Below are 27,138 nucleotides of genomic sequence, written 5' to 3'. Positions count from 1 at the left end.
TCTCCTGGATTTCCAAGCAGTTTTACTGTTTAGGATTGGTATCTGAGCTTATGATATATTTGGAGTTAATTTTTGTTTGTTTCTTGAAACCATATTTTATATGCCCAAATAATATAGTATAAAGTAATACAGTACTTCAAATATTTTTATTTAAATTATTTTGAAAAGTACTCTTTGAGTTAATAATTAGAGCCATTTAAAAGAAAAAAATGAGTTGTGGAAAGATCTTACATCTTTTAAGTAGGTGAAAATATCAATGAAGTCATGTACTATGAAGTATTAAAAAAGATGGTTCATTTATTCATTCTGTCTTTCTAAAGAGAGAGTGACAGTTCTTTAAGGTAACCAGCTATATCTGGATACAAATCTGTATAGAGAAAATATCCTTCTTTCATATTTTTATTAGAGAATATTATTTGTGCGAAATAATAGATCACATTGTAACATTTTTATACATACATGTATTATACTTTGATCATGATTGCTTTTTCTGTTCCGTTAACTCCCACAAAACCATGGCAGTTATTCAGTTACTTATGACATTATTAACAATGACTTTGAGAAAAAGAAAAGATTTCACCAGGTAGGCACTTGGTTTTGAATGGCTTTTGTCAGTATATTATCATGTATATTATTACTAATTTTGTACATGAGATTTTAATCCTGTTTTAGAGGAGCTGAAGATGCACTTCAGTGGCCAGTTGCTTGCCTGGCATGTATGAAATCCTTCATATGGTCACCAGCATTACTGAAATTCATGAGTGAATGAAAAATGATGCCTTATTTTAATGAAAATAGGTAGAGGAGATCTTTCCAGCACAGAGGCTTGGTGTTGCCAATCACCCATAGACGGCGGAGATGAATATTCTCTCATCTTGCAGTTCTTCATGAATGTGCTGTTCTAGGTTTCCTGTCTCTTCCCCCTTTAGCTTCCAGATGACCTGATACTCTCAGACCTTAGTGAATCCTTGATTGCTGCTGTTGAAAGTAGTGAAGTAATAAATAGAAACTGAGGCTAACCATCAAATGAAATAAAGTCCAATTACAGAAATCTTGGGCAGCAGCTGTACACAGCAGTGTGGTAAAGGGAGATAGAATCAGGTTCTACATTTGCTGCTTCAGAAAAAGAAGAGAAACTAAAGTACAGATTATCATGGATGGGGCTAGAAGAGGAAATTCTGTACAAAGGGCCCAGAAAAATTTAGGTGGGGATGATTGGATTATTGTGTATCTCAATTGTGATCTTGATTATATAGTTGCTTGTATGGTCAAATATGAGCAGAGTGAACAAATTTTAATTTATGTAAAATATATTTCAACAACTCTTAGTGGAAAATATGAACTCAGACTTTAATATTCAGACATTAATAGACATGGTTTATTTTACTGTCAGGAAATGGTGTAACCCTGCAGCACAGGCGATAGCCATTGTTTGGGTTACCTTTTGAGAGGTACACATCACATACTGGAGACAAGGAGAAATAAGGCTAATACTGACTTGGAAGCTTTCATCACTGATTTTCTTAGTGCTGGAAGGTTCTTTTCATACTACAAGGGGAAAAGAGAAATCAAAAGTCATACACAGTTTTGAACTTTGTGAATAACAATATGACTGTCCAGGCAAGGTAAGTCCACTTGTATAATAACGACACAAATGTTGTAGGAATAATCAGCTACTTTCTAAATGGATTTAAAGCCTGACACACAAGATGGAATTATGCCTGGTGCTGTTAACTGGGCCACCGGTGTGTGTCTGGCTAGTTGTAGGGTCTATGGAAGAACCTGTAATATTATTCTGCTACATGGACTCAGTAACAAATTGCCTCTTATTATGCCCTACTGTTATACTCATATCAGTGCATCTCTCGACCCTCATCAGTGATGCTTCTTTATAGTAGATAGTGATTGATATAGAGACCCTCAACTATTCAACATGCAAAAAATAATAGACTATGAAATGCTCAGCTCTAAAGGAGATGTCTATATCATATTCCCTTCCCAGAAGGTTCAGGAAGAGTGGTTGGAAAGATCATTAAAAGCCATAAGTGGTAGGTATCTAAAGTGAAACAATATTGGTCAGCAGTGACAGGGCCACAACACATAAAAGTAGACAGTGGCTGTGACAACATAGACAGACCTGTGTAAAATCAAGCCAGACAAAATTACAGCATGGATTAGAGGAGGGACTCATGGAGTCCCATGCCCTAGCTGAAAAGCTATTGACAGTTGATGCTGTTGAGGAGGGAGCATTAGTTTTCCTCAAGGATGAGGGTCCTAAGAGACAACCTATGCACTAAGTGAATGTAATGTGTTAAAATAAAAGAGCTTATGACATTGGGAAGGAAAAATGGAGGTTAAGGCATGGGAAAGAATGAGAGAAGAAAGAAGGAGAGTTTGATTTGTACATACATTCTACAGGTATCTGAAATTCTTAATAAACAAATTTAAATTCATGAAGGCATCCACCAGCATGAGCCAGTCCTGTTGGCAGTGGTGAGCTTTCAGCAAAGTCAAATGGGATTTGACAGTAGTTGAACACTTATTATTTCTGGAGGGAGTACCCAGAAGATTTCACAGCTTTTAGGGATGTGTGCTTAAAAATCAAACATACAGATCTTTTGTATGAAAAGTGTGGTGAGATTCTCAGATGTCTGAAGCAAAGCATAGAGGCTCTCAGCTTGGACCCTCTACTTGCAAACATACTGGCCAACAGTGCTGCTGCTGATCCCAGCAACCCCTGTTGCCCTCCCTCACTTCTGTATAATGCTGTACCTAGTTTTTGCTAGAGTCCTTCAGTTAGAAGCCTAAAAGGTAATTTGTATGCTGGTGTTCCTCATGTAAATTAGGTCATTATCCTTTTTAAAGGTATAAAGTCTCCCGTACATGATAGCGCTTTCTAAGCAACAGACTTGACCTTTCGCTCCTCTGTTCAGAGTACCTGCAGAGCATGCACTCATTAGCTTGAATTTGACTCCATGACATTTTTACTTAATTTTCTTTTTCCTCTGTGCTAGACACATGGGGTAACCATTTACATTCTTTCTTGACCTGAGATGCTCTCTAATCTCTTTCCAGCTGTGGCATTTGTCATTCAGTCCCATCAGGATATGGTGACCCTTCTTTTCTCACTGCAATTCCTAACTGTTAATTGATTCACATTAGAGAAGGAACTAGAAACAGCCCTGTGGACTTAGCTCTACTTAATTATGGCTAACCAGAACAGTAGAAAGAAAAGCAGTTTCCTCTGGAGTGCAAACCTTGTTTATGAAGTAGAAAAAACAAATGATATTAGTTTTTTAGAGTTCTTAGGTCTAAGTGCTGTTAGCTGGTAATAAAGAGCTTCATTCCTCTCCATTATCACTGATGGTCATGATAATGTTAATCATTGTAATAATATTAATAAGAGTGATTCACAATTTTATATTTCTGGATTTCAAAGAACATGCTGTTAATCACTTTGCTAATAACTTTTAGTTGTCACTCCACCAAAATGTAGTTGTTTCCTCCTCAGAGCCCAATAAGGATAGTTTTACTTACCAAGTTTCCTAGAGAAGAGCAATGAGATACAGAGAAGAGAGGGTCATTGTCCAAGATCATCCCATTGCAGTGATTTGTGTTAGAGCCTAGATCAGATCTGATATCATATCCATGGCTTATCACCATTGCCATAGTTCCTGAAAGGTCAAAGGATACTATCAAGGACATCTCTGGGAAATTTCCTCTGAAACCATTTGTAATTTGATTCAAATTGTGATTTTGATGAGCTTTGTTTTGAACTTGAAATATTGTGTTTGCAGATTATTAGGACTTAGTGTAAGTGTAGACACCTTGAATTGTAGGTAGACATGACTTTATTCTACCACAGGTGTTAATTGATTGTTTTCATATGTGTGCATGTATTCTGAGATGCTGTGATCTCTATCTTCCAACAATCTGTCATGCTATGTGTGATACATTTTGTGATATAAATATACCCACAAGCTGCTCAAATAATTATTATGTAAGTGGCCACCTTACCAAGAGTGATCTACAGATTTAATGTAATCCAAATAAAAATTTAAATGACATTCTGATAGAGATTACATGTCCACATGGTTGGGCTTGCCCGGCGGACCGCCTAACTATTTCCGGTTCACAATAGCTGTCTCTGGGTCAGACATCTCGCAGGACCGGGACTCTGTGGCCTTACGTGGTTGCGTAAAGCGCGCATGCAGCCATGTAATCTATGCGCATGCGTGGAGTACCCACAGGAGTCCCTGTACGCATGCATGCGCGGCCCAACCTTTAAAAAGCCGGTGCCATCTTGCGTGAGTCTCTCAGTCTCTCTCCCCCACCCACATGTGTTTCACACAGGCCTGTCACCTCTATCCTCTTTAATAAAACTCTTCTGTGGTCTTGTCGTGTTCGGGACGTGTTCCTAGCACCGCTTAAATACTAACACATTCTTCATAGATTTAGAAGAAAATTAACTTAAAATTTAAATGGAAGCACAAAAGACCAAAGATAGCCAAAGCAATCCTGAACAAAAAGAATAATGTAGGTGATATCACCATACCTGATTTAAAGTTGTATACAGAGCCATTGTAATGAAAACAACATGGTTCTGGGAGAAAACAGATACATAGATCACTAGAATGAAGTAGAGGACCTAGATGTAAGTCCATGAAGCTACAGCTAAAGGTACATTTTTTTTCCCCACAAAGATGTCAAAAATATATATTGGATGAAGGGCAGCATCTTCAAAGAAATGTGCTAAGAAACCTGGATATCAACACGCAGAAGAATGAAACTGATTTTATCTCTGATTGTGCACAAAAGTTAGCTATAAATTGATGGAGGACCTCAACATAAGACAGTGATCTGAAATTTCTAGAGGAAAACATGAGAAGTAGGGTTCATAACTGAGGGAGGAGTAAGAGCTTGTGAGAGCCTTTCTCCTATCCATGACAGATTATTGATAAAGCCAGTTTTGTGCAAGCTCAGTAGAGATGCCTACAGCTTCTGTGGGTGCCTGAACACAATGGTTGCACCATGCCTAAAGGATCGCATTTCATAGTGTTTCTTCCTGTCTTCCAACTCTTAAATTCTTTTTATTCCTTCTTCCTCAGTGTTCCCTGAACATTAGGGGAAATAGTGTAAGTATCTCATTTAGGATTAGGCTATCAGCCATCACTAATTTTCATCACTGAATAAACCAGTGAGTCACAAAACAAAACAAATAGATGGAAATTTGAGATAGAGATAGATAAGCAAGAGAGTGAGTATAAAGAGATGATAGGAAGTAGTGGGATAGTAGTAATCTGTGTGTGTGTGTGTGTGTGTGTGTGTGTGTGTGTGTGTGTCTGTGTCTGTGTTCACTATAGACATACATGAAATTGTCAAAAGACAAATTTGTTGATAAAAAGAAATATGCTCAGAAGGGTATATATATCAGAGAAAGTGGGAGTTTTCCACAGATGATAGTAGGTATGCATTGAGACCAGAGAAACTTCTTCAAGCAGGTGGGCTGGGATGTGGCAGAGTTAGGAGTCAGCAAGTGGAGGTACTTGCTTGCACAAGACAAGGGAAGAAGTATAAAAGACAGAAGCATCCAACAATAATGGTGGAAAAATGAAGTTTTCTGAGAGAATTGTTCTTGGTGAATTTGTTTTCGGTGTGGAAAGAGATACCCAAAGTATTTTCATTTTGTACCTGTCTCCTTTGATTATAAAATATTGTATTTTATAGTTCCTTTTATGTATGTTTATATATTTCCAGTTAACAATTATTTCTTATGTCTGTTCAGTGGCCTTGATGTTATATCTGAAATAATGCTTTATGGTGGACATGAAGATCTAAGCCCTGTGAAAAATGAAAGGGAGACTTCTTGTGTGGTAACTGTCTTTCATGAGTACATCTTGAACAACCTCTTGAATAGGGGTTAATGCTGCCATCAAACATTTTTTTATGACCTGCTGTCTTCTGGTTCAAGAAAAAGGAGGTGGAGCAGGGGTGGAGAATTCTTTTCTAGGATATAATAGTTTGTAGTTTCCTTAATAAAATATATGCCTTGTCATCTGAGCATCAAGCCTGGTATCTAACAATGTGTAGAAATATGTCCCTGAATGCTGTAATTATATCCTGTATACCTGAAATCAGTAAATGTAATTAGCTTTCTGTGCCCTATGACATAATTATTGTGAATAAATCTATTGTGACCTGTGCTGAGTAAAAGACTCTGTAAGAGAAGATTATTTTAATTTTTACTCTTTTATTAGTACATTTTGTTCTTTCATGCATTCATGTATGTACAGTATGTATTTTGGCTCTCTGTTCTACCCTGCTTTCCATACCAGCGCTGACCCCATTCCTCCCTAGGAATTTCCTGCCCCTGTTTATTAGTTCTGGTTTTGTTTAGGGTCTCATAGACTTTGATCAGGACTATCTATAGAAGTTTGTAACTAGCCACCAGTGCCTGTTTAACTGGCAGTGCTCACAGGACTTGGCATGAACCTCCCCTCCCACAGAAGCTATGACCAAAGGCTTAGATTCTAATGAGTTTTTCTTTCATGTTTGCTAATTATGAATGATTTTTATAGGATGGTGTACCTGTCTTGAACTATTATATTTTTCATCATATTTTAAATTAATGTGTATACCATATCTATGGATTATAATTATGACCTCCTTATTGAGTTACTTTTCTTACAAACCATCATTTTAAAATATCACTATGTAGAATATTTTATTTTAAAAGGGGCTAAATATTTTCCTTCCTATTATGTAAAACTTTTCAATATTTATTAAAATATTCTTATTCTTATCAAGGAAGACTTTAGAAAAATTTCACTAGACAGAACAAGATTTCATTAAAAACTGACAATGCCTCACCCCTACAGAAAAAAAAATATACAGGCAACTAAGGAGGGCTAATAGTAGGAGAAATAGTCTTCCCTAGGTAAGAGCACATCAGTTAGTTATGCAGTACCAATGGTCAGCCCTGAAAACATACATACAGGTAACATAAAGACTGAATAAGTTTTACTTATATATTTAGGGGTGTGTATATGCCTCTCTCTCTCTCTGTGTACATATTTATATATGTAACAATAATTAATAAAAATAGAGAACATTAATATGAAAAAGAGCAAGGTGAGGTATATATGAGGGTTTGGAGAGTGGAAAGGAGAAGGGGAATAGTATAAATATACTATATTCTCAAAAATAATAATGTTTTAAAAAATACTTATATTGGTTCTAGAAAGATGAACTTATGGTTAAGAGTGCTGACTGTCCTTCTAGAGCATCATGGCTCAATTTCCAGCATCTACACGGTGGTTCAAACCATCTGTAACTCCAGTCCCACAGGATCCAACTCCATCTTCTGGCCTTTCTTGGCACCAGACGTACACATGATGTACAGACATATATGCAGAGGAAACTCCCATATACATAAAGGTTTTTTTTTTAAAGTAGAAGTAAGATAATTTATATAAATGATTCCTTAAAAGGAAGTTTCTGTGTCCCGAAATACTATTTATCTGAGTCCATTAGAAATTATTCACTTAAAGACCTTGTATCTTGGATAATTTGCTTATGCTTCATAAACTTGATTTTATTCTGGAACATCTTCCTTCCTCTTTTTTCTTAAAGATGGTCATTTATAGAACAGACCAAGCATGACTGCAATGGAATTCTCTGGCTCATTTTGTATTCTAAAATCGAACCTGTCTCCTGTGGACCAGGCTTCTATTTCTCTCATGTCTCCTCACAAAAGGCTGCCTGAAGGTCTTTTCTGTTTCAGACTGCTAGTCTAGTTTGCCTAGCATACCTTTTTAAGCAGAGCCACTCCCCTGCCTCAGCCTGCCCTTGCGTGGCCACTTCTGTCTCTGATATATATATATATATTCCATTTTTGTTTATACCAGTTTAGCTTTTATTAGGATAGATTGTTTTCATGTTGCTAGTGTGTCTTATACTATTCCAGGTAGAACAGTGAACTGTGTGTATGTGTGTCTATTCTTTTTCATTAGTTTTTTTTTGTTATTCAAAATAACATTTAATACATGTATGTAATGTACTCTGCTTTGCTTTCCATTGTTTCTTACTGAGTCATGCGCTTACAATTTCCAGACCCTTCTGAGCTGTCTAATCAGTAGCTTTAACTATATGTTCTGTTGTTATCATGGTTGTTATGATTTCTGGCATGGTATATTCATGGCCCGCAAAGTTCTCATCATTATACCTCACTCATGTTTTCAATATCAGATGTTAAGTCTACAAGTAGAAATTTCCCTTTTCATTTTCTTGACTATATGTAGGTATTATTGCAGGGGTTGAATAATAACTCATTGAGTGATATTGCTGTTACAGGGTTATGAACCCTTCCTAAAGCTTACTTTGTCCAGGTTTAATAGAATGGGAAAGGTCGAGTTAATTTCTACAATGTGGCATGATGGGAAAATTTTTACAGAAGTGGCATGGAGAAGAAAGAACTTTAACCAGTCCCTGAGTACAGATTTGTGTGGATTGGTAGGAGAGAGCAGAGTGTAGACAGGCCCAGATGTCACCTTACCACCACTGAGGCATACCTGGGCCTCAGCCCTTTGGATATGAGAACTCTCCGTTGGCATCAACTAGATGTCTCCTAGGCAGTTGGGAATCACATCATTAGCTAATCATCCTCATGGTGTACCAGACAAGTGTGAAGAAGCCACAGCAATTATACAAAACAGATATTTTTATTAATGTCTGTAATTAAAGGAAATCAGACTATACATTGTTTTCCCTTTTCATATCTGTTCTCTGCATTTTAAAGTACCCATCCTTCAGAGTTGTGTAGGGTGCACCTGCTCAATGAAGCCTTCAGAGACAGACTCAAGTACTCATAGCTATTTTCTCTACTGACGTCGATACACTTTCTGATTATATATGGGGCTGGCATTTTCAACTTGACTTGTATCTCACATTCACAGATACCCTACTTTAGTCAGTTTTCTACCCAGTAGGCTTTGGATAGATTACTAAAACATGATATAAACCAACTTTACACTTCAGGTTACTAGGACCTGTGTGCATTGACTTGAGAAAGGCATGAAAAGCCTACTTTTAAGGCTTGTGATTAAATCTCAACAGTGAGTAGTGGTTACAAAGGAGCATTGGAAGCTCCAGATAAAATCTGGATGATGACTTGATGATTTATGATGAGTTGAGTCTTTACAAATGTTATAGCATGTTATAGAGTGGGGTCATCCCACCTAGAAAGCTCTCAAGTAGCCGAAGATGATTTTTGTGTGTCTGTTATGATTATTTTTGAGAGCTGGGAGACTGAAACGCTAACAGTGTCAATGTGTATGGGGTCCTGGCATTCAGAAGCTCCTTTTAATAGTGTAGATACTAAGACAGAAAGATATCTTCAGAGTTAAGCAAACCTCCTTGTGTCAGATCCAAAGATTCATGGGATAACATCGATTACCATGTAGCACAAGCTATAACTCATTTAAAACTATGAGTTACTGTTTTTTTTAAAAACAATTATTGCTTGTAACTCCAAACTAATTAGATGAGATGGATTTTAAATCAGGAAGTCTGTGCACGAAGTGTTTTTAAAAGACTGATAATGAACTGGAATGCATTCTATAGTTGACTTCATGGAATCTTTTAATTTCTTCAACATTTTTGATGTCTCTGAAATAAGAATGCATCCTTATTGAAGGTCACATGTCACATTGGGTTGCCGTGTCCAGCTTTTCTTTTGGTGTTTGGAAACAGCATTTTCTATATCATCCAGGCTGACCTGAATGCTTTGAGTAGACCAGCCTACCTCCATGTTGCTGGGAGTACCCTCTTCCACCATATATAATGGTACTGTTTTTTTTTTTTTAATCTTTCTCAATGACAAAAAATAAATTTCTCTTGTCCATTTTCAAAGAAATGATTAAGTTGTGGTAACTGAGAGAATCTGTGCAATTCTGGTGTCAAGACTGCTTGAATCCAGATCCTACATTACCGAGTGTGGTACTTCAATTTCTGTCCAGTTTTCTCACCTGTGTAGTGGAGTAATAGTATCTGCCTCTTAGAATCAAATGAAATGATGTTTAAAGCATGTTAATCACATCTTTCTAGTCTATCAGTCCCAACCTGTCACAGCTGCAAAGAGTTAATGCTGCTCCCAAACTGCCAAAATAGCCGTTAAAAAAATTAACTGAAAATCCTGGAAGAGCTGACATTGTTTTACTTTATTATGCAAATAGTTTTGACCTCCAGAGATGATTTATTTTGCTTCAGAAGCCTCATTTCTTCTGTACTGCTAACCAGTTTAGTCCATTTTGTCCAACAATTTATAATGAACCTGTAAAGAACTACTGATTATATTAAGATTTTTGGCTCAATTACCTGTTTCAAATGCTCAGTGACTAAGGAAAGCATGTCATTTTCTCCTCTCTTGCATGCTGGAGTGTAACAATAGACTGTGAATAGAGCAAATCAAAGAGACACAAATACCAGTATGAGGGCCCATTGTGTTCAGTTTGTCTCCCTGTCATATCGTTTTAATTTAGGTCGGCTGATTGATTATGACAGGCTCATTGTTCCTTTCCTGGAATCTCTAGACATGTTAATATTCCTATTCTTATCTGTCCATTTTGATTCCAAAACTTAAATGAAATGGAATTGCAGCCTTCACTTTGTTTGCCTGTGCTAAGTGATTATCTCTGAAGTGCGATTTTGTGATTAGGCGAGCCGGCATGCATATACTCAGCTAATGCTGATTTCCCCCAGGGTGCAGAACAGGTAAATTCATAATGAATAGATGTTGTGCTTTGATTTCAAATGGATGCAAAACCTCACCACGCTTAGTAGTTTTATTTTAAAAATGTATTTAATTATTCTAAAATTAACAGGAGAATATTAAAATTGAACTTTAGTAATGTGGCATTTAAACATAAGTCAAGGGTGCTAACTGCTTATGAATGTTAATCCCCTTCAAAAACCAAAAGAAAAAAAAATTACCTGACATAAATTAGAGGGGGAGGTGTCATTGAAAATCTTTGGTTTAATTATTTATATTCTTCCTGATTAATTCCTAAAATGTCTCCACGCAGCTTGCTATTTGTATTGTCAAATTCTAGTGTTTCTTATTTTGAAAACTACAATAATTATTCAACTAATTACTGTCATAGTATTGTCATAGTTGTTTGGTCCTGGGGAGGGTGAATTTGAGGGTGAAGGGGACAAGGAGTGAAAGATTGGCACAGTGTATTCAAGTGTTTTCTTTAATGCTTTTGGGGAAAAAATTGCTCATGAGTATCAGAGATCAATTTTAAGGAGGTTTTAGTATTCTCCAGATTAGATACATTTTAACCCAATCACCAGAGTGTATGATTGGTACACAAATCATAACCACACAGTTTTACTGATTGATATAGTGAAAGCCTTGTCAATAATATTGTTAATCTACATATTCTTTGATTTGCAGCATATTTTCTCCAAAATTCACCAGGACTAAAACCTGAGCAATCAAGTGTCCAGGGATGTCTCCTCCTATTAGTGGAGGTTGAGGTCTTAAGGGATTGAGGGTCTTGGAGAGCACTATCCTCAGGCAAGCCTTCCCCTTTCAGGAGTTAGAAACTGGGGTTCGTGTGATTATGTGTGATGTCTTGTAGGTCATGTCTATGGTGCTTGCAGCTCTTCTGGACTGCCAGGAGAGCACTGTCTGCCTTCCGAAAGAACACCCAGCATGAGCTCACTTGTGCAGAGAAGCCTGAGATGCACCTCTGCCCACTCTTTCCCTTTCTCCTTAATTTGAGCAACAACATAAACGTGGGCCACTTTTATATTATAAAGAAGTACATAGAAAAGCATAATTGGAATCATGTGTATCATGCCTTTATAAGTATTTCATCGAATGGGCAATAATTAGAAATAACAAAAGTGCAATCCAGCATGAACATAGTATATTAGGGCTTTTCTCTGAATGGACCATGGCTGGTCCATGTGCATTAATCCCTCCACTTGATAGGTTGGTGAGGAAGCTTCAGGGTTACTTAGAGGTTCTACTTTGAATTTTGGTTTCATTTGTCATCTGTTAACACATCTCTGTCCCTCCAAGAGGAGGATGGTCAGACTTATCTACTCCAATGGCACCTTTCCATTTTAATGTACCTCTTCATAGTGTTCCTCTTCATCTGAAAAGTCAGTTTGTACATCTGTCTAAATTCAGTTTGCCACCTCTTCATTTGATTAATGAGTTTGCATACCTTATGGGAAAGAGAAAAGTCTTTTTACGATGATACTTATATGAATGCTTTGAGAATTTTTGTACATGCATACAATGTTCTCCCCAGATTCACCCTCACCCCCACATCCCTTCCCAGCCTCATGTCCTCTGAGTTCAGTTTGTTCTCCTCATAAATGAGCCATCCTCTGGAGCATGGTCACCCTTCCATGGACCGCACTCTCTTAGAGGAAACTGACTCTCCCTCTCCCAGGAGCCACCAACAGTCAACAGCTCCTGACTAGGGGTGAAAAGCAAAATATTTTCAACTAATATCAGGTTTCCATGAAGTAGATGGCTTCTCATGTAGGTCACCTGTTTTCCTCCTAGCATTTTACTGTTATTGAAATGATGTGAAACATTGCCATGAAGGAAAGGAGAAGAAAAGGGACTATTATGGCACCAAGCATCACATTGTAATTCAAAGGAAAACCTAATGAATGAAAGTACCAGCCATGCTGCATCCCATTGTCTGTATGATTTATAAGGTGATGAGGTGATGTGTCATGTAGCCTGAGCTAGCCCCAAACGGACTCTATACCCAAGGCTGTACTTACATCCTCTTGCTTCCACCTCCCTCATTCTGATCCCAGACATGCACCATGACACTTGGCTGGTTTTCCAGAACTTGTTTACAGTATTGCATCCCTGCTCGCTCACCTATTACTGGGCGTGGGTTTTTTTTTAGATCAGTATGTTCACTCAATTTCTTTTTCAACATGCTGTTTCTGCAGCTTCGGCCACATTGGAAGACTTTCAGATCCGGCCCCACGCTCTCTTCGTTCATTCATACAGAGCCCCTGCTTTCTGTGATCACTGTGGAGAAATGCTGTGGGGGCTGGTGCGCCAAGGCCTTAAGTGTGAAGGTGAGTTCTTTTCTGCCCCACCAGACTTGACAGACACCGAACCTGCTGCTTCTGTGTGCCTTGCATGGCGCTGTTCTCTCTCATACATATCTTCCAGTCCTCTTTGTGACTGTGCCACTGTTTATGGGACATTTTGCTCAGTTTTTAAGTTTCCTGTCTTTGCTATTCCTTACTGCATCTACAAACTGAATTCTCACTTCTTTCCTCATGTGGAAGTATTCCCCACTGTCATGGATGGGATAATTTAGCCAGAAATTAAAACTAAGAGTCCCATCTTATTTAAGCCAGAAATTGGAATAATAAACTGTAGCTAGCATTTTCCTGGTCCTGCCTGGCCCATGGTCAGAACAAATCTCTCCCACTTGCCAGTCCCACAGCTGCTCAGACCCAACCAAGTAAACACACAGAGATTTATATTACTTATAAACTGTATGGCCATGGCAGGCTTCTTGCTAACTATTCTTATATCTTAAATCAACCCATTTCTATTCATCTATAAGTTGTCACATGTCTTGTGACTTACTGGTATCTTAATATCTGCTTCTCTTCATGGAAGCTGGCAGGGTATCTCTGCCTCAGCCTTCCACTTCCCAGAATTCTCTGCTTGTCCCACCTATACTTCCTGCCTGGCTACTGGCCAATCAGCATTTTATTTATATAGAGCGATATCCACAGCAATAAGCTTTAAAAGAAGCAGAGATTGAGATGTTTGCTCAAAGGACCCACGATCCCTCCAGTGCTGAGTAAGATGGGACTTCTGTGTGTGTTTTCACACCAGACTGTGGTATGAGCATTCGCCCAGAGAGAACTCCTTGGACTGGACAATTCAGTGCTCAAGAACAGTGCCATGTAGTCACACGGCCTCATGCAGCCCTCCCTGTGTTCTCTACTGGGGTTGATGGATTGCTTTGAAGGGTGGCCACAATGATCACCATTTTTGAATACAACCTATAAATAATCTTGAGTTGTTGAACTCTCACCAGTGGAGTGGAAGTTCAAAGACAGCACTCTGGAAGAAGCTATGCCTAAGGTGTGTTGTTTTGGCTATATTTTTTTCACTCTGACAAAACATTCAATAGAATTTCACTTAAAGGAGGAAAGATGTGTTTGGGCTCATGGCATCAGAGGTTTGAGTCCATGGTCACTTGGTTCCATTGTTTCTTGGTCTACAATGAAGCAGAACATGAGAGCAAAGACTGCATAGCTAAATGATGTCACTTACCTCATGACAGGTGATACGTTGGCATTATAGACAAATTGTTGCATACTCCCAACCTATAATGAAACAGGGTAAGCCTTCAGATTCAAAAAGATGTTGTATAATACCAAAGCAGGATCATCACACCAAACAAGACCCAAACACAGAAGAGCAAATATTAAATCTTGTAGCTTCATGCACAGCATCTATGTATGCTACATGGTTGTATAGTGTGATCTCTAAATAGCTTAGACAGCCCTGCTCTAATAGCTTTGCTAATTGTAGCTCAGGTGGCCTCTCTTATGCTGACTCTGCATAATGACTATCTTTCCTCAGCAAACACCTCATTTTCATGGTGTCTCCAAATTCCTAGGATCTCCACTATATCTTTATCATCTCTTTCATATGGTCATGCATTGTTCTTTCAGGCCTACAAACACTTTTAACTGCTATACAACTTAGTCTCCCAGGCCTTTCTTTTAAATATCATTAGAAACTTCCATGATTGTATAACACTTGCATTCTGTGTACCCACAAAACAAGAAGCAAGTGAACATACCTCATTTTACTCTCAGGAGTAGCTATACCTAGGGCTTCTTGGACAACAGCTTCCTCAAGCTCTATATATCTTGGCAACAGAATTGTAATGTATGTTTTAAGAAAAGTTGTCTAACCTATTTTGTGACAGACAAGGGAATTCTAGGTAGCAGGTGACAGTTATGTGAGAAATGTGCATAGTATAAATATTAGGAGAAAATAAAACTTCCCAAAGTGGGAAATGTACTTCCAACCACCTGCTACCTGGAAAACAATAAGTGATGTACTTTATAATTCACTTTAGTTCTGTGGAGTAGCTATTTTTTCTCCACTTTACAGACTGGGAAATTGAGATAAAATTATTTGTTCAGGGTCATGTTTACCAGTAAGTGACATTGACACGCTTCAGATCAGTGTCACCCAAATTTGTGACATACCATGATTAATTTCCCCTCTATGTGCCCACACACATTTAAAATTATAGCAGCTAAAATGGTCTAAAATTTTTTAAATATATTTGTAGACTTTTCTAAACCCAAATTTATTTTAGTTAGAACATAAAAAAAAATGCATGAATAAGAATTTAAAAACAACAGCTATGGGAGTTGTTGAGCATTTACAGCAAAATAATCTGAAACCCACATTCAAATAAGGAGCAAAAGGAATCAGAGCAAACATAAAAGAAAATTTGTATTTCCAAGTAGCATCAAGACAAATGGATGTCATGCTATGTTTTCAAATTCTTAATTTGTAAGTAATGATGGAGTAGATTTAATTTCTGGTTAAATAAGAGCTATTTTTGTGTTTGTTTTTCAGGATGTGGTCTGAATTACCATAAGAGATGTGCATTTAAAATCCCCAACAATTGCAGTGGTGTGAGAAGGAGAAGGCTCTCCAATGTTTCCCTCACGGGGCTTAGTACTGTCCGCACATCATCTGCTGAGTTCTCCACCAGTGCCCCTGATGAGCCTCTGCTGGTATGGCCTCCTATCTGTCTATTACCCACTTTCTTGAGAAATCTGGGGGATGTTGTGATATCAGTGTCAGGCCAGGAGAACATGCTGAGAGGGAGACACAGCCCCCGTGTTAATGACTATGTTTCCACAGGGTGTCTGTTATAGGCTGGTCAATGCATCATCAAATCTCCAACAGCTTTGAGTTTGCTTTCTTCCCAGAGCCTTGTGAAGCTGAAAAATATGTCCATATGGTCATAAGGCCTGAGCAGTGTGAACTCTTGTGCTAATGTTGCAAAAGAGAATCTCCTCTGCAGATTGCCAAGGCCTTGTACCATCCTGAATATATCTGCTGAGCTAGAATCTGAAATTTGCCTTTATGAAAACACCGAAGTCTTACTGTTTTGGCATTACTGATATACAAGTTTATCACTGAACACTGACAAGAAGCGTGAGCACAGTAGCACTTAGCTAAAATATTTCTAGTGCCTGTGGAACAGCTGATGGTCACGGGGAAAGCATTTGTTAGAGAAATTAAATTTGTCTTCCAAACATTAGTGGAAGAATAGGGTGATGATTGTGTGAGTTACTTACAACAAGAATGGGGTCTGAAATAACTAATGGCTTAGGTTCTTCCACCTTTCCTTTGCCTACTTTATCTCACCATCACCCAGACCCATTATAGCATAGTTATAACAGAAATCAATGAAAAACAACATTGCAAGAACTGCAGAGACATTTAGGTCAAGTAAATCCACCTTGAATTTGAGTGGAAACAGGGAGTTATCTATGACCATTTCTAATTGATGTTACATGGGGAATATTTGATTGTAACTTTAAAATGAGTTAAATTTTGTTGCAGAATAAGCCACATGTCAGATGGTCACTCATCTTTACAAATAAGAAGCCTGTAGCCTGTGCCTACATTGCTGTTTTGGTGGCCTTGCCTTCTGTTTTTCATTCTTCTTTAACTGAAACTGTTGGGGGAAGATAGGTACTGCAACTTTGTAGTAATTAGATGAATATGACAACTTCGTATTATTCAGAAGGTATGTTTGTGATTCTGTATAATCCCATGACTGTGCGTTAGTTAGAATAAATGGTATTTTTTTTTACAAAAAAGTACTTACTCAAAAATTCTATTTTAAAATAATTGCCATTGCCTACCCTGCTTTGAAGTCCTTTGGTTGAGTTTGAAATTTTCAAAACAGTGATTTTATAAGTTGCAGCAGTTGTAATAGGGGTAACTGTAGTTATTGCAAGGCATAATGTTTGGAATAAGGACATTGGGATTGTGTAAAAGTAAAATTTTAAATTAATTATATCATGTTCGAATTTACCACAAAAAGCATTTTAAGAATTATTTTTACACAAGAAATCCAAAGTGTAAACTATTTATCATTACAGTAGATTAGAATCTAAATAGTTTAGATTAAATGATATTTATTTTGACCATGTACTTGTACAAACTTGGTTTTAGATATTTAATATATATTATTATATAGATATAATATGTGTATGTATATATGCATATAGCCATATACAAATGTATACAATCAAATCTATACATAAATAAAATATTTAGTTTAAATGTAACCATAATTTTGGTTATATAACTATAAACTTTATTACATATATTTGTGCTTTTTAACAAAATTATTAATTGGTATATTTACGCAACTGAAATAATTATTTAATTATTTGAATAACTTGATTTCAAGATATATTTTACATGAATTTAAAAATTCATTAGTGTTTCACTGATGAATGGAAATTTCATGTAGTAGAATGCTCTAAAATTCATTTTTTTTTCAAAGTAGCCTTTAGCATTTCCTTAAAGAATACCACATAAGATGCTAGTGATTTCTGAAACCATCAGGACCTCAAAAATAAAAATTTTTAAATAGTAATTAAAAAAGAAAACCTTAGGATCATGAAACACTGAAAGGCATAGAAATGCACTTAGAAACAATGTTGGTGACATACTCAACATGTGGACTCTTAGAATCATGTTTTATATGCCTTGGAATCCAGAATACTCAAGGAAATGTCTGAGTCTCTTTTATCTAGTTTCTTAGAAGTTAGGAAACATTAGTCTACCTTGGATGTGACATGCATCTCTCTGTTGACTTTGTTTCATCTCAGCTAGTGCAGGTAGGAGCCAACTCTGCTTCCTCTAGCCAGGCACACTTGGACTATGGCAAATATGTGTCTTTTCAGCCATAAGGAATTCTAACAAGAGACAATATCATGGCAATAATAGTAAAACCTTTGGGTACCGTATATAATAAAGAAGAGCCTGGTTCAGAGAAGGATGATGTCTCGTGCAAAGATGGTACCGTATATAATAAAGAAGAACCTGGTTCAGAGAAGGATGATGTCTTGTGCAAAGATGGTACTGTGTATAATAAAGAAGAACCTAGTTCAGAGAAGGATGATGTCTTGTGCAAAGATGGTTTGCTAATTAATGCCTCTAGAATATCTGCTTTGTAACTCTGTGATGACAAGTGCAAACATTTTGTAAAATAAAAGAAAACAAAATATTCTATGTTACAGTTGCCAATTTTGACTATAGGATTGCTAGTTTACACACAGAGTAAGAAATTGTTATTCTACTAATTTGTTCAATTTCAGCAAATAAACTGAATCTCAGACTTATATAGGATATACTACTTATGCTTACATGTCTGTTAAGATAAGTATAATTATACAGATTATAGTTCTCTACATTTTTCTTATCTTTTTATTTATATGAGTTAAGGTTCAGTTGAAAATAAACTACATGAGGCCTAATCTTAGATAACAAATGGTAACCCTTCCTTTTGTCTTTAAGTATGAAGAAAAAGCTTGTATCAAATCAATTTTCCCACAAGGAACAATTGTAAACTCTGAATCAAATCAGACAGAAATGGAGAAACCCGGGTATTTGAAAGTATCTTTGGGCTACCAAGGCACTTAGGACTTGAAGTTTCAGTCACAGAGAGCTCAATATGTGGGGTTTTTCCAATATGAGCTTTCTAGCCCAGAATGACATTGGTATTACTATTGAGAATTCCTGATATAAAATAAAACTGGTGAATTGCCATACATGAAACTGCACTGAATATAATGTTGCATTACATGGTATTTAAATATGAAAAAAATAAGATAATATGGTATCATACAGACAGAAAAATTATAATAGAACCAGAAATTGTGATGCAGATTGGCTGATTGATTTATATATAAAATTCAACTACTACGAAGGACAGACTTCTCAGTAAATGTTTGTGGAATTCATTGGATATCTATATGGAAAATAGGATTAATTATTATTATCATTTGAGACAGGCTGTCACTGTGTCCACTGTGTCACCCTGGCTATCTGTGGACTAACCAGATAGACAATACTGGCCTGGAAATTACAGGGATCCTCCTGCCTCTGCTTTCCATGTTGTGGAGATAAGGGTATGTTCCATCATTTCCAACTTGGAAAATATGTTAACCCTGCTTCAAACTACATACAAATCAATTCCAAGTAAACTGTGATTTTCTTGGAAATAATAAAGATGAATAAATGAAAATACTTTGAGACAGGAATTTTTTTTTCTTTTTTTGTAGAGAAAACTTAAATCACTAAAGCAAAGGAAATGAATCAAGAAACTAGGCATCATTCAAAATGAGAACACATTTCACTTGGAACTGAGTAATTCATCAGGGAATTTGTCCCCAGAGAAAACTGATTCTCCTCTCAGAAGTACATGTGAGCTATCCCATCCACGATGGCATGTCACCTGCCATTGTCATGATGTAGGTCTTGTTTAGAAAAATGGATTTTTGACATTTCATGAGTACAGCTTCCAGCTCTGAAAATATGTACTTAAAAGTCACAATAACTCCTTAGCTTTATACACACACAAACACACACAATGTGATTAAGGAATAACTATTCACTCAGCAACACAGTAGAATTTCACAGAGCAATGTTTAAATAAAGAAATCAAGCTGGGCATGGTAGTTCATGCCTCTAGTTCCAGATCAGGATGTTCAAGAAAAATGCAATCAAGAAAGGTAAGATTTTGTGATCAAGTCTGGATAGCATAATGAGACTCCTATCTCAATAAGAAGTCAGATACAAAAGAGTCTATACATATGGATTCAGGATTTGAATTGCAATTGAGGCAAATCTAATTTATGTTGAAGAACAGGAGAATAATGCTTCCTCTTAGGGGGTTGCTAGATGGGAGGTAGAAAAAGTGAATTATCTAGGAGGCTACAAAATTCTGTATCTTATCTGGAAAGAAATTCCATTTATATGTACAAAATCTCGTCAAGATTTATAAGCTAAAACTTTATACTCTTCTTATAAATTACAAATTTAAAATTATCTAAAACATTAGGAAGTCTCTTAACCTTCCTAATACTGTGTGACCCTTTAATATAGCTCCTCCTGTTGTGATGACCCCCAAGCATAAAATTATTTTCACTGCTACTTCATAACTATACTTTTGCTACTGTTGTGAATCATAATGTAAACATTTGATGTGCAGGATATCTGACATGGGGGTCACAACCCACAGGTTGCAAGCTACTGGTCTAAAAGCATACTATCCAAATAGATAGTCATTGGAGACTTTTATCTCAGGTCATGTGAGGAAAGGATAAAGGGTTATATTAGATTTATTATGGATTAAATTTTGAGGTTTTTTTCATTCAGTTAAAATATGTTTAGAAAAAGGGTTAGAAAACCACTATTATTTATCAACAAGAAATACACTGTTGAGATAAAATATTAAAACTAATGTGCCATGGAATGCTGAGATTGATGGTATTTATTTATGTGATTGGCATTATTTTCTGTAGTAGCTTTTTTAAAAAAAATTTTCCTTCTCTCATACATTCCATCTTGACCTTAGTTTTCCCCCCTTACACCCCTCCCTGTTCCCTCAACTCCTCTATCCCCCAGATCCACTCCTCCTCCATTTCCCTTCAGAAAAGAGCAGGCCTCCCAGAGATATCCACTGAACATGGCCTAACAAGATATAATAAGATTAGGCACAAGCCCTTATCAAGGCTAAATGAAGCAACCCAGTAGGAGGAAAAGGGTCCCACTTCCCGAAAGTTAAATGGAGATCAGATAAACAATTCAAACATATCTATAAACCCTAAGGAAATAGAAGCAGTCATTAAACGTCTCCCAACCCCAAAATGCCCAGGGCCAGATGGTTTCAATGCAGAACTCTACCAGACTTTCAAAACAGAGATAATGCCAATACTCCTCAAATTCTTCCACCAAATAGAAACAGGAGCATTATCAATTTCACTTTGTGAGGCCATGGATACCCTGATACCCAAGCCACACATAGAATGAACAAAGAAAGGGAATTACAGACCAATTTCCCTCATGAACATTGATGCAAATATACTCAATAAAATACTCACTAACTGAATCCAACAACACATCAGAAAGATCATCCACTATGATCAAGTAGGCTTCATCCCAGAGATGCAGGGATAGTTCAACATATGAAAATAGTGAATGTAATTCACCATGTAAACAAACTAAAAGAAAGTGTGTGTGTGTGCGCACACACACACACACACACACACACACACACACACACGATCATCTCATTAGATACTGAAAAAGCCTTTGATAAAATCCAATACCTCTTCATGATAAAAAGTCTTGAGGAGATCATGAATACAAGGGACTAACCTAATCACAATAAAGACAATTTACAGCAACATCAAGACAAGGCTGTCCATCCTCTCCATATCTATTTAATAGAGTAGCTTTTGCCAAAGACACAAAACTGTTATTCAGATGATCTTTCTTCAATTCAAGCCAAAGCAAAAGAAAAGCTGTTATACCACAGTGAGTATATATGGGATGTGCACTGTAATTGTGGGTCTCTTTCTTGGTGATCTATAGGAACTTTTGTTGATTCTAAGTCAACAAGATAAATAGACAGTGTTGCCTATATGTTTTCTGGTGTTTTCCTAGAAAACAATTATTTAACAGAATTTCTGAGAACAGTACTGGAGATATGGCTCAGTGGATAAAGCACTTAGCAGCACATGTGTGAAGGGACAGAATTAAGATCCCCAGCACCCACATAAAAGTTAGATGGGCATAATAGCCCACCTCTAATCCCATTGCTCAGGAGGCAGAGACAGGCTATCCAAGCTATGAGGCCAAGTGAGAGAACATGCCTCAAAGTATAAAGTGGAGAATAATCAAGGAAGACACCCAAAGTCAATATCTGGCCTCTCCGTGCGTGCATTCACATGTACATGTGCATTTACACACACAGGCACATGCATGCAAACACACACACACACACACACACACACACACACACACAGAGAGAGAGAGAGAGAGAGAGAGAGAGAGAGAGAGAGAGAGAGATGCCCAAACACATATGAACATATATACACATCACACACAAGCACATGCAAAAAATTTACAGATACCCATTCTTGATCAGATAAATTGTTAAATGCTTCTTGGTGTATCTTTGTAGTGGAAGTTGTAATAGCTACTAAACATAATTAATGGTCAAATGAATCTTTCAATAATGAAGTCAATGTTGTCAAACTAAATCAATATTGAATTACCTTTCCTCGCCCCTCATGATTATCTTATGAGAAAAGTAATCTTTGGGAAGTTATAAATTATTGAGTTAATGCATATTGCCTAGTCCATCTTCACACACCATAATCTGAAAGATTAATTCTGATGAAAGACCAGACTGAAAGATACCCAGGGCCAATAGTTAAAGGACAAGTGTGAGTTTTAGATGCCACATTCATAGATGACTAGAAAACTGTCTTGTTTTGGAAATTGAAAAACTTTCTTTTTCTGTTCTATAATAGTGCCTACATACAAGATCATGTTGTTGTTGTTGTTTTCCACAAGAGCCATATTTGAATCTATGCTCAAATGAGAAGTTGTTGCCTCTGAATTTCCCATGTATTTCTCATCAACTCACAAACTGCACATAGTACTGGATGCCAAGTTATGTTGGTAAAACCTCACTCTAATTGTACACAGCTCCCAATGGCCCCGAGTCAATGGCAGCATATTACAAATCAAGATACAGAGTTTTCAAAAACAAGTAATAAGATTTTTCTGAATGTGCAGTAATTGATTTAATAAGTAGGAAGAAAATCACTAACATCAGAGTATAGTTCTACAGTTTTTAATGTTTCAACCAGAGTTCGGGTTTGTTTGGATTTCTAGTTATCAAGTAGAACAACTGCCTACGTATTTCCCTTTGTTTTAAAAATGAAAGATGAAAAGTATATTCAATTTATTTTATATTGAAACATTTCTTTCAAAACTTATGTATTTTACTTTAAACTGGTATTTTATCATAGCATGAGGTCAGAAATCAACAAAGTAAGCGAAAAGATGCACTATAGACATATTTGCCTTCTTTTTAAAATAATTAAAAAAAATTTTATGTGTATGGGTGTTTTTCTTGAATACCCGTGAATCATTTGCACACCCAGTGTCAGCAGCTGTCATAAACAGGCATCGCCTCCCGTGAAACTGGATTTAGAGACAGTTGTGAACCACTATGTGGATGCTGGGAATAGGACCCCCATGATCTGGAAGAGCAGCCATTGCTCTGAACCACCCAGCCATCTCTCCAGGCCCTGTATTTGTCTTCCTAAATTTCTTACATCCGGGCATCCCAATTCTGGTGTTTGCCATCCCTGAACAGACAGTGACTATCTATGCTTTAGCTCACTCTCACCTGCAGGTAAATGACAGCTATGCAATGTGTGATTACTCTGATGACCTTTTTCTCCATTTCACATTAAGAGCAAGAATTATTGTGAAGAAAACCTAATCTTTTACTTAAAGGTCAAAAATACTTCATTTTGACTCTAATTTGTTTTCAACAAGGTACAAGAGCCACCCTTCATCACTAAGACCATAGTTTCGTTTCTTTCTTTCTTTTTTTTTTTTTAAGCACTCCTCATAATCTCAGAATGTTTTGCATCTGTGACTTAGTGGCTTCTGTTCCATTTAAATTTTAAAAGCATTTTCCAGTTTGAACGTTGGTGTGGCCACAAAGCTAAGGTCGCATTTCGCTCCTGTTTGACAACACATGTGCCTATGTTAAACGTCATTGACTAATGTACATTGCTTTTCTCTAGTAACTTTGTTTTTCTGTCTTTTTCTCCTTTTATCCTTCCCCTTCTCTCTGCTCTTCACTCTTTCCACTTCATGTTTCAGTCTCCTGTGAGCCCTGGCTTTGAGGTAGGTACTAAGATACCTGGCATTAAGAATATGCCTTAACCTGGTCTTCAACCCCACCTCGTAATAATCCATCATTACATTCATGGTTAATGGTTAGAGTTTAGAGGGGAGTTCGGTGCACTGAATGCAGAACCCTGGGGTGTAACTGTTGTTGGTCATTTCTTACTGTCATTGTTTGAATTTCCGTGATCCTCAAAGTGACAAAGATTGATATAGTCATTAAAATAATTACAGTTGATCTCCTAGGTCAGACTTTGCCCCCTAAATGCTTGATTGCCTAACACAGGCATCTTGTCTATGAAAATCAAAAGACAAGTTGTGTGGTACTCTGTCAACTGAAACTCCTGCACATTGGAATTATGTTCTCATCCTAGACACCACAGAATCATGCAAAGTGAGGACACAGTCTCTCCACTCCTGCTTTGGCTTGAGGCCATAGGGACTAAACCCAGGAGGGCCTGAAAACGAACCTGACTACCTCTTCTAGTTCTTGATTTGAATCTTTTCTGAAAATGTTTGTGTGTATTATTACCAACTATTCGACCTTTTCTAAGAGGTAGTATGGAGGTGGAAATATTAAGCTTCCAAACCAGGCAGAAATGGTATATGGGTATGGAACAAATTTCCTTCAAAAAAAGTGTCAATTAAGAACTGAAAAATTGATTTTTTTGTCTGCTTTAAATAATTTGTAGCATTTTTATGGAGTATTAATGGCAGAGCCTACAGCCATATACTTGTTTGGATGTTTGTCCAGCCAACTGACTTTCTAGTATTTAGTCCCCCGTCCTTTAGCACCAAGGCCATTGGAAGTTGATCCACTGCTGGCTTCTCTCCAGAGAATATAAACTTCAAGCACCATTATTAGTATCCATTCTCAGATCAACTTGAGACTACTCTAATGAAAGATACTAATGCCAACCAACCAGAACATGTTCCAGATCAAATGAAATTGACAAGTCAACATTGTGTGTGCATAAGATAAAAGATTAAGAAATCTGCTTGAATGGTGCTAAATTCCTGTTTAGAAAATCATCTTTGCTGAAAAGTACTCATTGTGGAAAAGCCCAGTGTCAAAACAATGTGTAATTTTTTTTATATTCCTTGCATGTCTTTAGACATAATTTTCCAGGTATACATTACCTTCACATAATCCCTAGGTCATGAAACATAAAAGGAATGTGAGGCATATTCACTCCAAGAACTGAATGTGAAAGATGAAGAGAAATTTTGATTTCTGTGGAACTTCTACCTATTAAAGGCAACCAGGCCTTCTGCAAAGGCAAGCTCTTGCAGGAAATAAGATGAATTTTCTCCATAACATGTTTTTCTAGAACTTTGTTTGTACACAGTTTTTCAAAGTTATAACCAATTTCTCTTCGGTAATGTCCATAAGGAGAAGGATACTTGGAATTTGACAAGTTTTTTTCCTCTAAAATGTATCCTGCCAATAATTGTGTGAGTAGAAAATTATTATAGACTCTTGGTGACTTTTCTATTTTCAGTATGCCTTGGTCAATGTATTCTCAAAGGTTTTTAGCTCAATGGTGCATAAGTATCCAGATAGGATTATTGATCTGCCCTGTGGAAAACCTCCATCCATTATATCTCATTGATGGCTACTGTTGGAATAAGCATATGTATATATATTTTTTTCTTCTATTTTCACAAAAGTATTGGGTCTCAGTAAGAATTTGTTGAAAGAGTTATTTTGTTAGATTCCTAGAAACCAACTGTGTTATATGTACTTTTCAAATAACATATTGTTATTTTTAAAAAAAAGTAGAGGCTTGTGTTTAAAACTCTACTAGTTAATAGTGTTTGATAGTTTCTATTTCTTGTACTCTTCCCAAAATAGGTTTTATGAATTTTTTCCAAAGTTTTGTTCCTCCGAATTTGATGGTTTGAAAATAACATGCTGCAACTAAGAATTATTTCTTCATTGGTAAAAATAAACAACTCTCCAAGCATTAGTTAACCATCATTCTTCCACTTAGAGAGGGTCCCTTTCCCATTTGCTATTGACTGGTTTATTGTGGCACAGAGTCTTTCTCAGAGTTACTTTTTCCTATTAATCTAGAATGAAAGACTGTTTTCGGTTTTAAATGTGTTTTCTCTCACATGGTTTTTAAATTTTCTTTTTAATAAACAATTAGTAACTATGTAATGTAGGATATAGTATGATGGTTTCTTCAACATAGAAAACATTTATTTTTCTTCTGCTTTATACAATCTAGAGTCTTTTGAAATTACATTAATGTGAGCAGACACAGACATGGTGCATTCTGGTCAAATAATTTAGGAGAGTGGAGTGAACTTTCCTTCAAATAAAAGATGGCAAGCCAAGGCAGTAAACAAAGAATTAAAGTAGTGGGTGACATCTGTAGACAAAGAATAATGTAAAAGACAACAATTTAATAAAAACAAAAGTTAGGCTTTATAGGTTTATTTTTTTAAAAAAATAAATTAACCGAAGTTATTTTAAATGTCTCCAATATCTTTGAAGAGGCATCTACTAGTATAGTTTTGAATTTGACAGCCTCTATAGAAGCTTGCTTTCAGTGAAATTAAATTCTTCTAATCCAAATCCTTTTGGTTATGCTTACCTTTCAGACTACTTTAGAGAACCTGTCAGGAAATACAGAGCTAGTTCTAAAAGTTTATCCTGTGTCTGGTCACTTTATATCCTCAAACTTTAGTTTTTGTGAAATTTAAACTATATTCAGTTCAACTTTTTTGGAGTGGGCATATTTTTTAAATAACAATTTGCCATAAGCTTGTCAGTTTCATTAAGTTTACTGACTCACATGTAATTAAGATAAGAGAGCCTTGGCTGCACAGATTCATAGAAATTTTCATAGAAATTTCCAGGGTGTATTTCAACATGGCCATTATCTATCTAGAGGCATGTTCTCTTGTGTTCTGGAGTTCCAGGAATCCTGGTGATTCATCTGCATTAAAGTCATTTTCCACTTACAAATGCACCATAGCTGCCCTGTAGCAACTTGCCAGGTGTCACAGGGCTTCTCTTGATTACTGTCTGAGTTCTCCAAACACAAATGAGGACACCCCCACACTTT

The 27,138-nt window shown here is 36.7% G+C and overlaps 1 protein-coding gene across 3 annotated transcripts in view; it reads left to right on the top strand.

Moving 5' to 3' along the window:
• Prkd1 (protein kinase D1) overlaps nucleotides 1-27,138 on the top strand; it is a 325,536-nt gene that overhangs the window by 220,021 nt on the left and 78,377 nt on the right. For 2 of the 3 annotated variants that reach the window (XM_036206036.1, XM_036206038.1), the window contains exons 3-5: nucleotides 12,988-13,119; nucleotides 15,671-15,831; nucleotides 24,038-24,061. In XM_036206036.1, the coding sequence (XP_036061929.1) occupies nucleotides 12,988-13,119; nucleotides 15,671-15,831; nucleotides 24,038-24,061 (317 nt within the window). The remainder of the gene's footprint in view (nucleotides 1-12,987; nucleotides 13,120-15,670; nucleotides 15,832-24,037; nucleotides 24,062-27,138) is intronic. The other variant, XM_036206037.1, reaches the window with a different exon arrangement.

The sequence above is a fragment of the Onychomys torridus genome, chromosome 14, assembly GCF_903995425.1.
Source record: "Onychomys torridus chromosome 14, mOncTor1.1, whole genome shotgun sequence".
Lineage (NCBI taxonomy): Eukaryota > Metazoa > Chordata > Mammalia > Rodentia > Cricetidae > Onychomys > Onychomys torridus.
The sequence above is the reverse complement of the archived record's forward strand: the minus strand, read 5'-3'. Positions and strand labels throughout refer to the sequence as shown.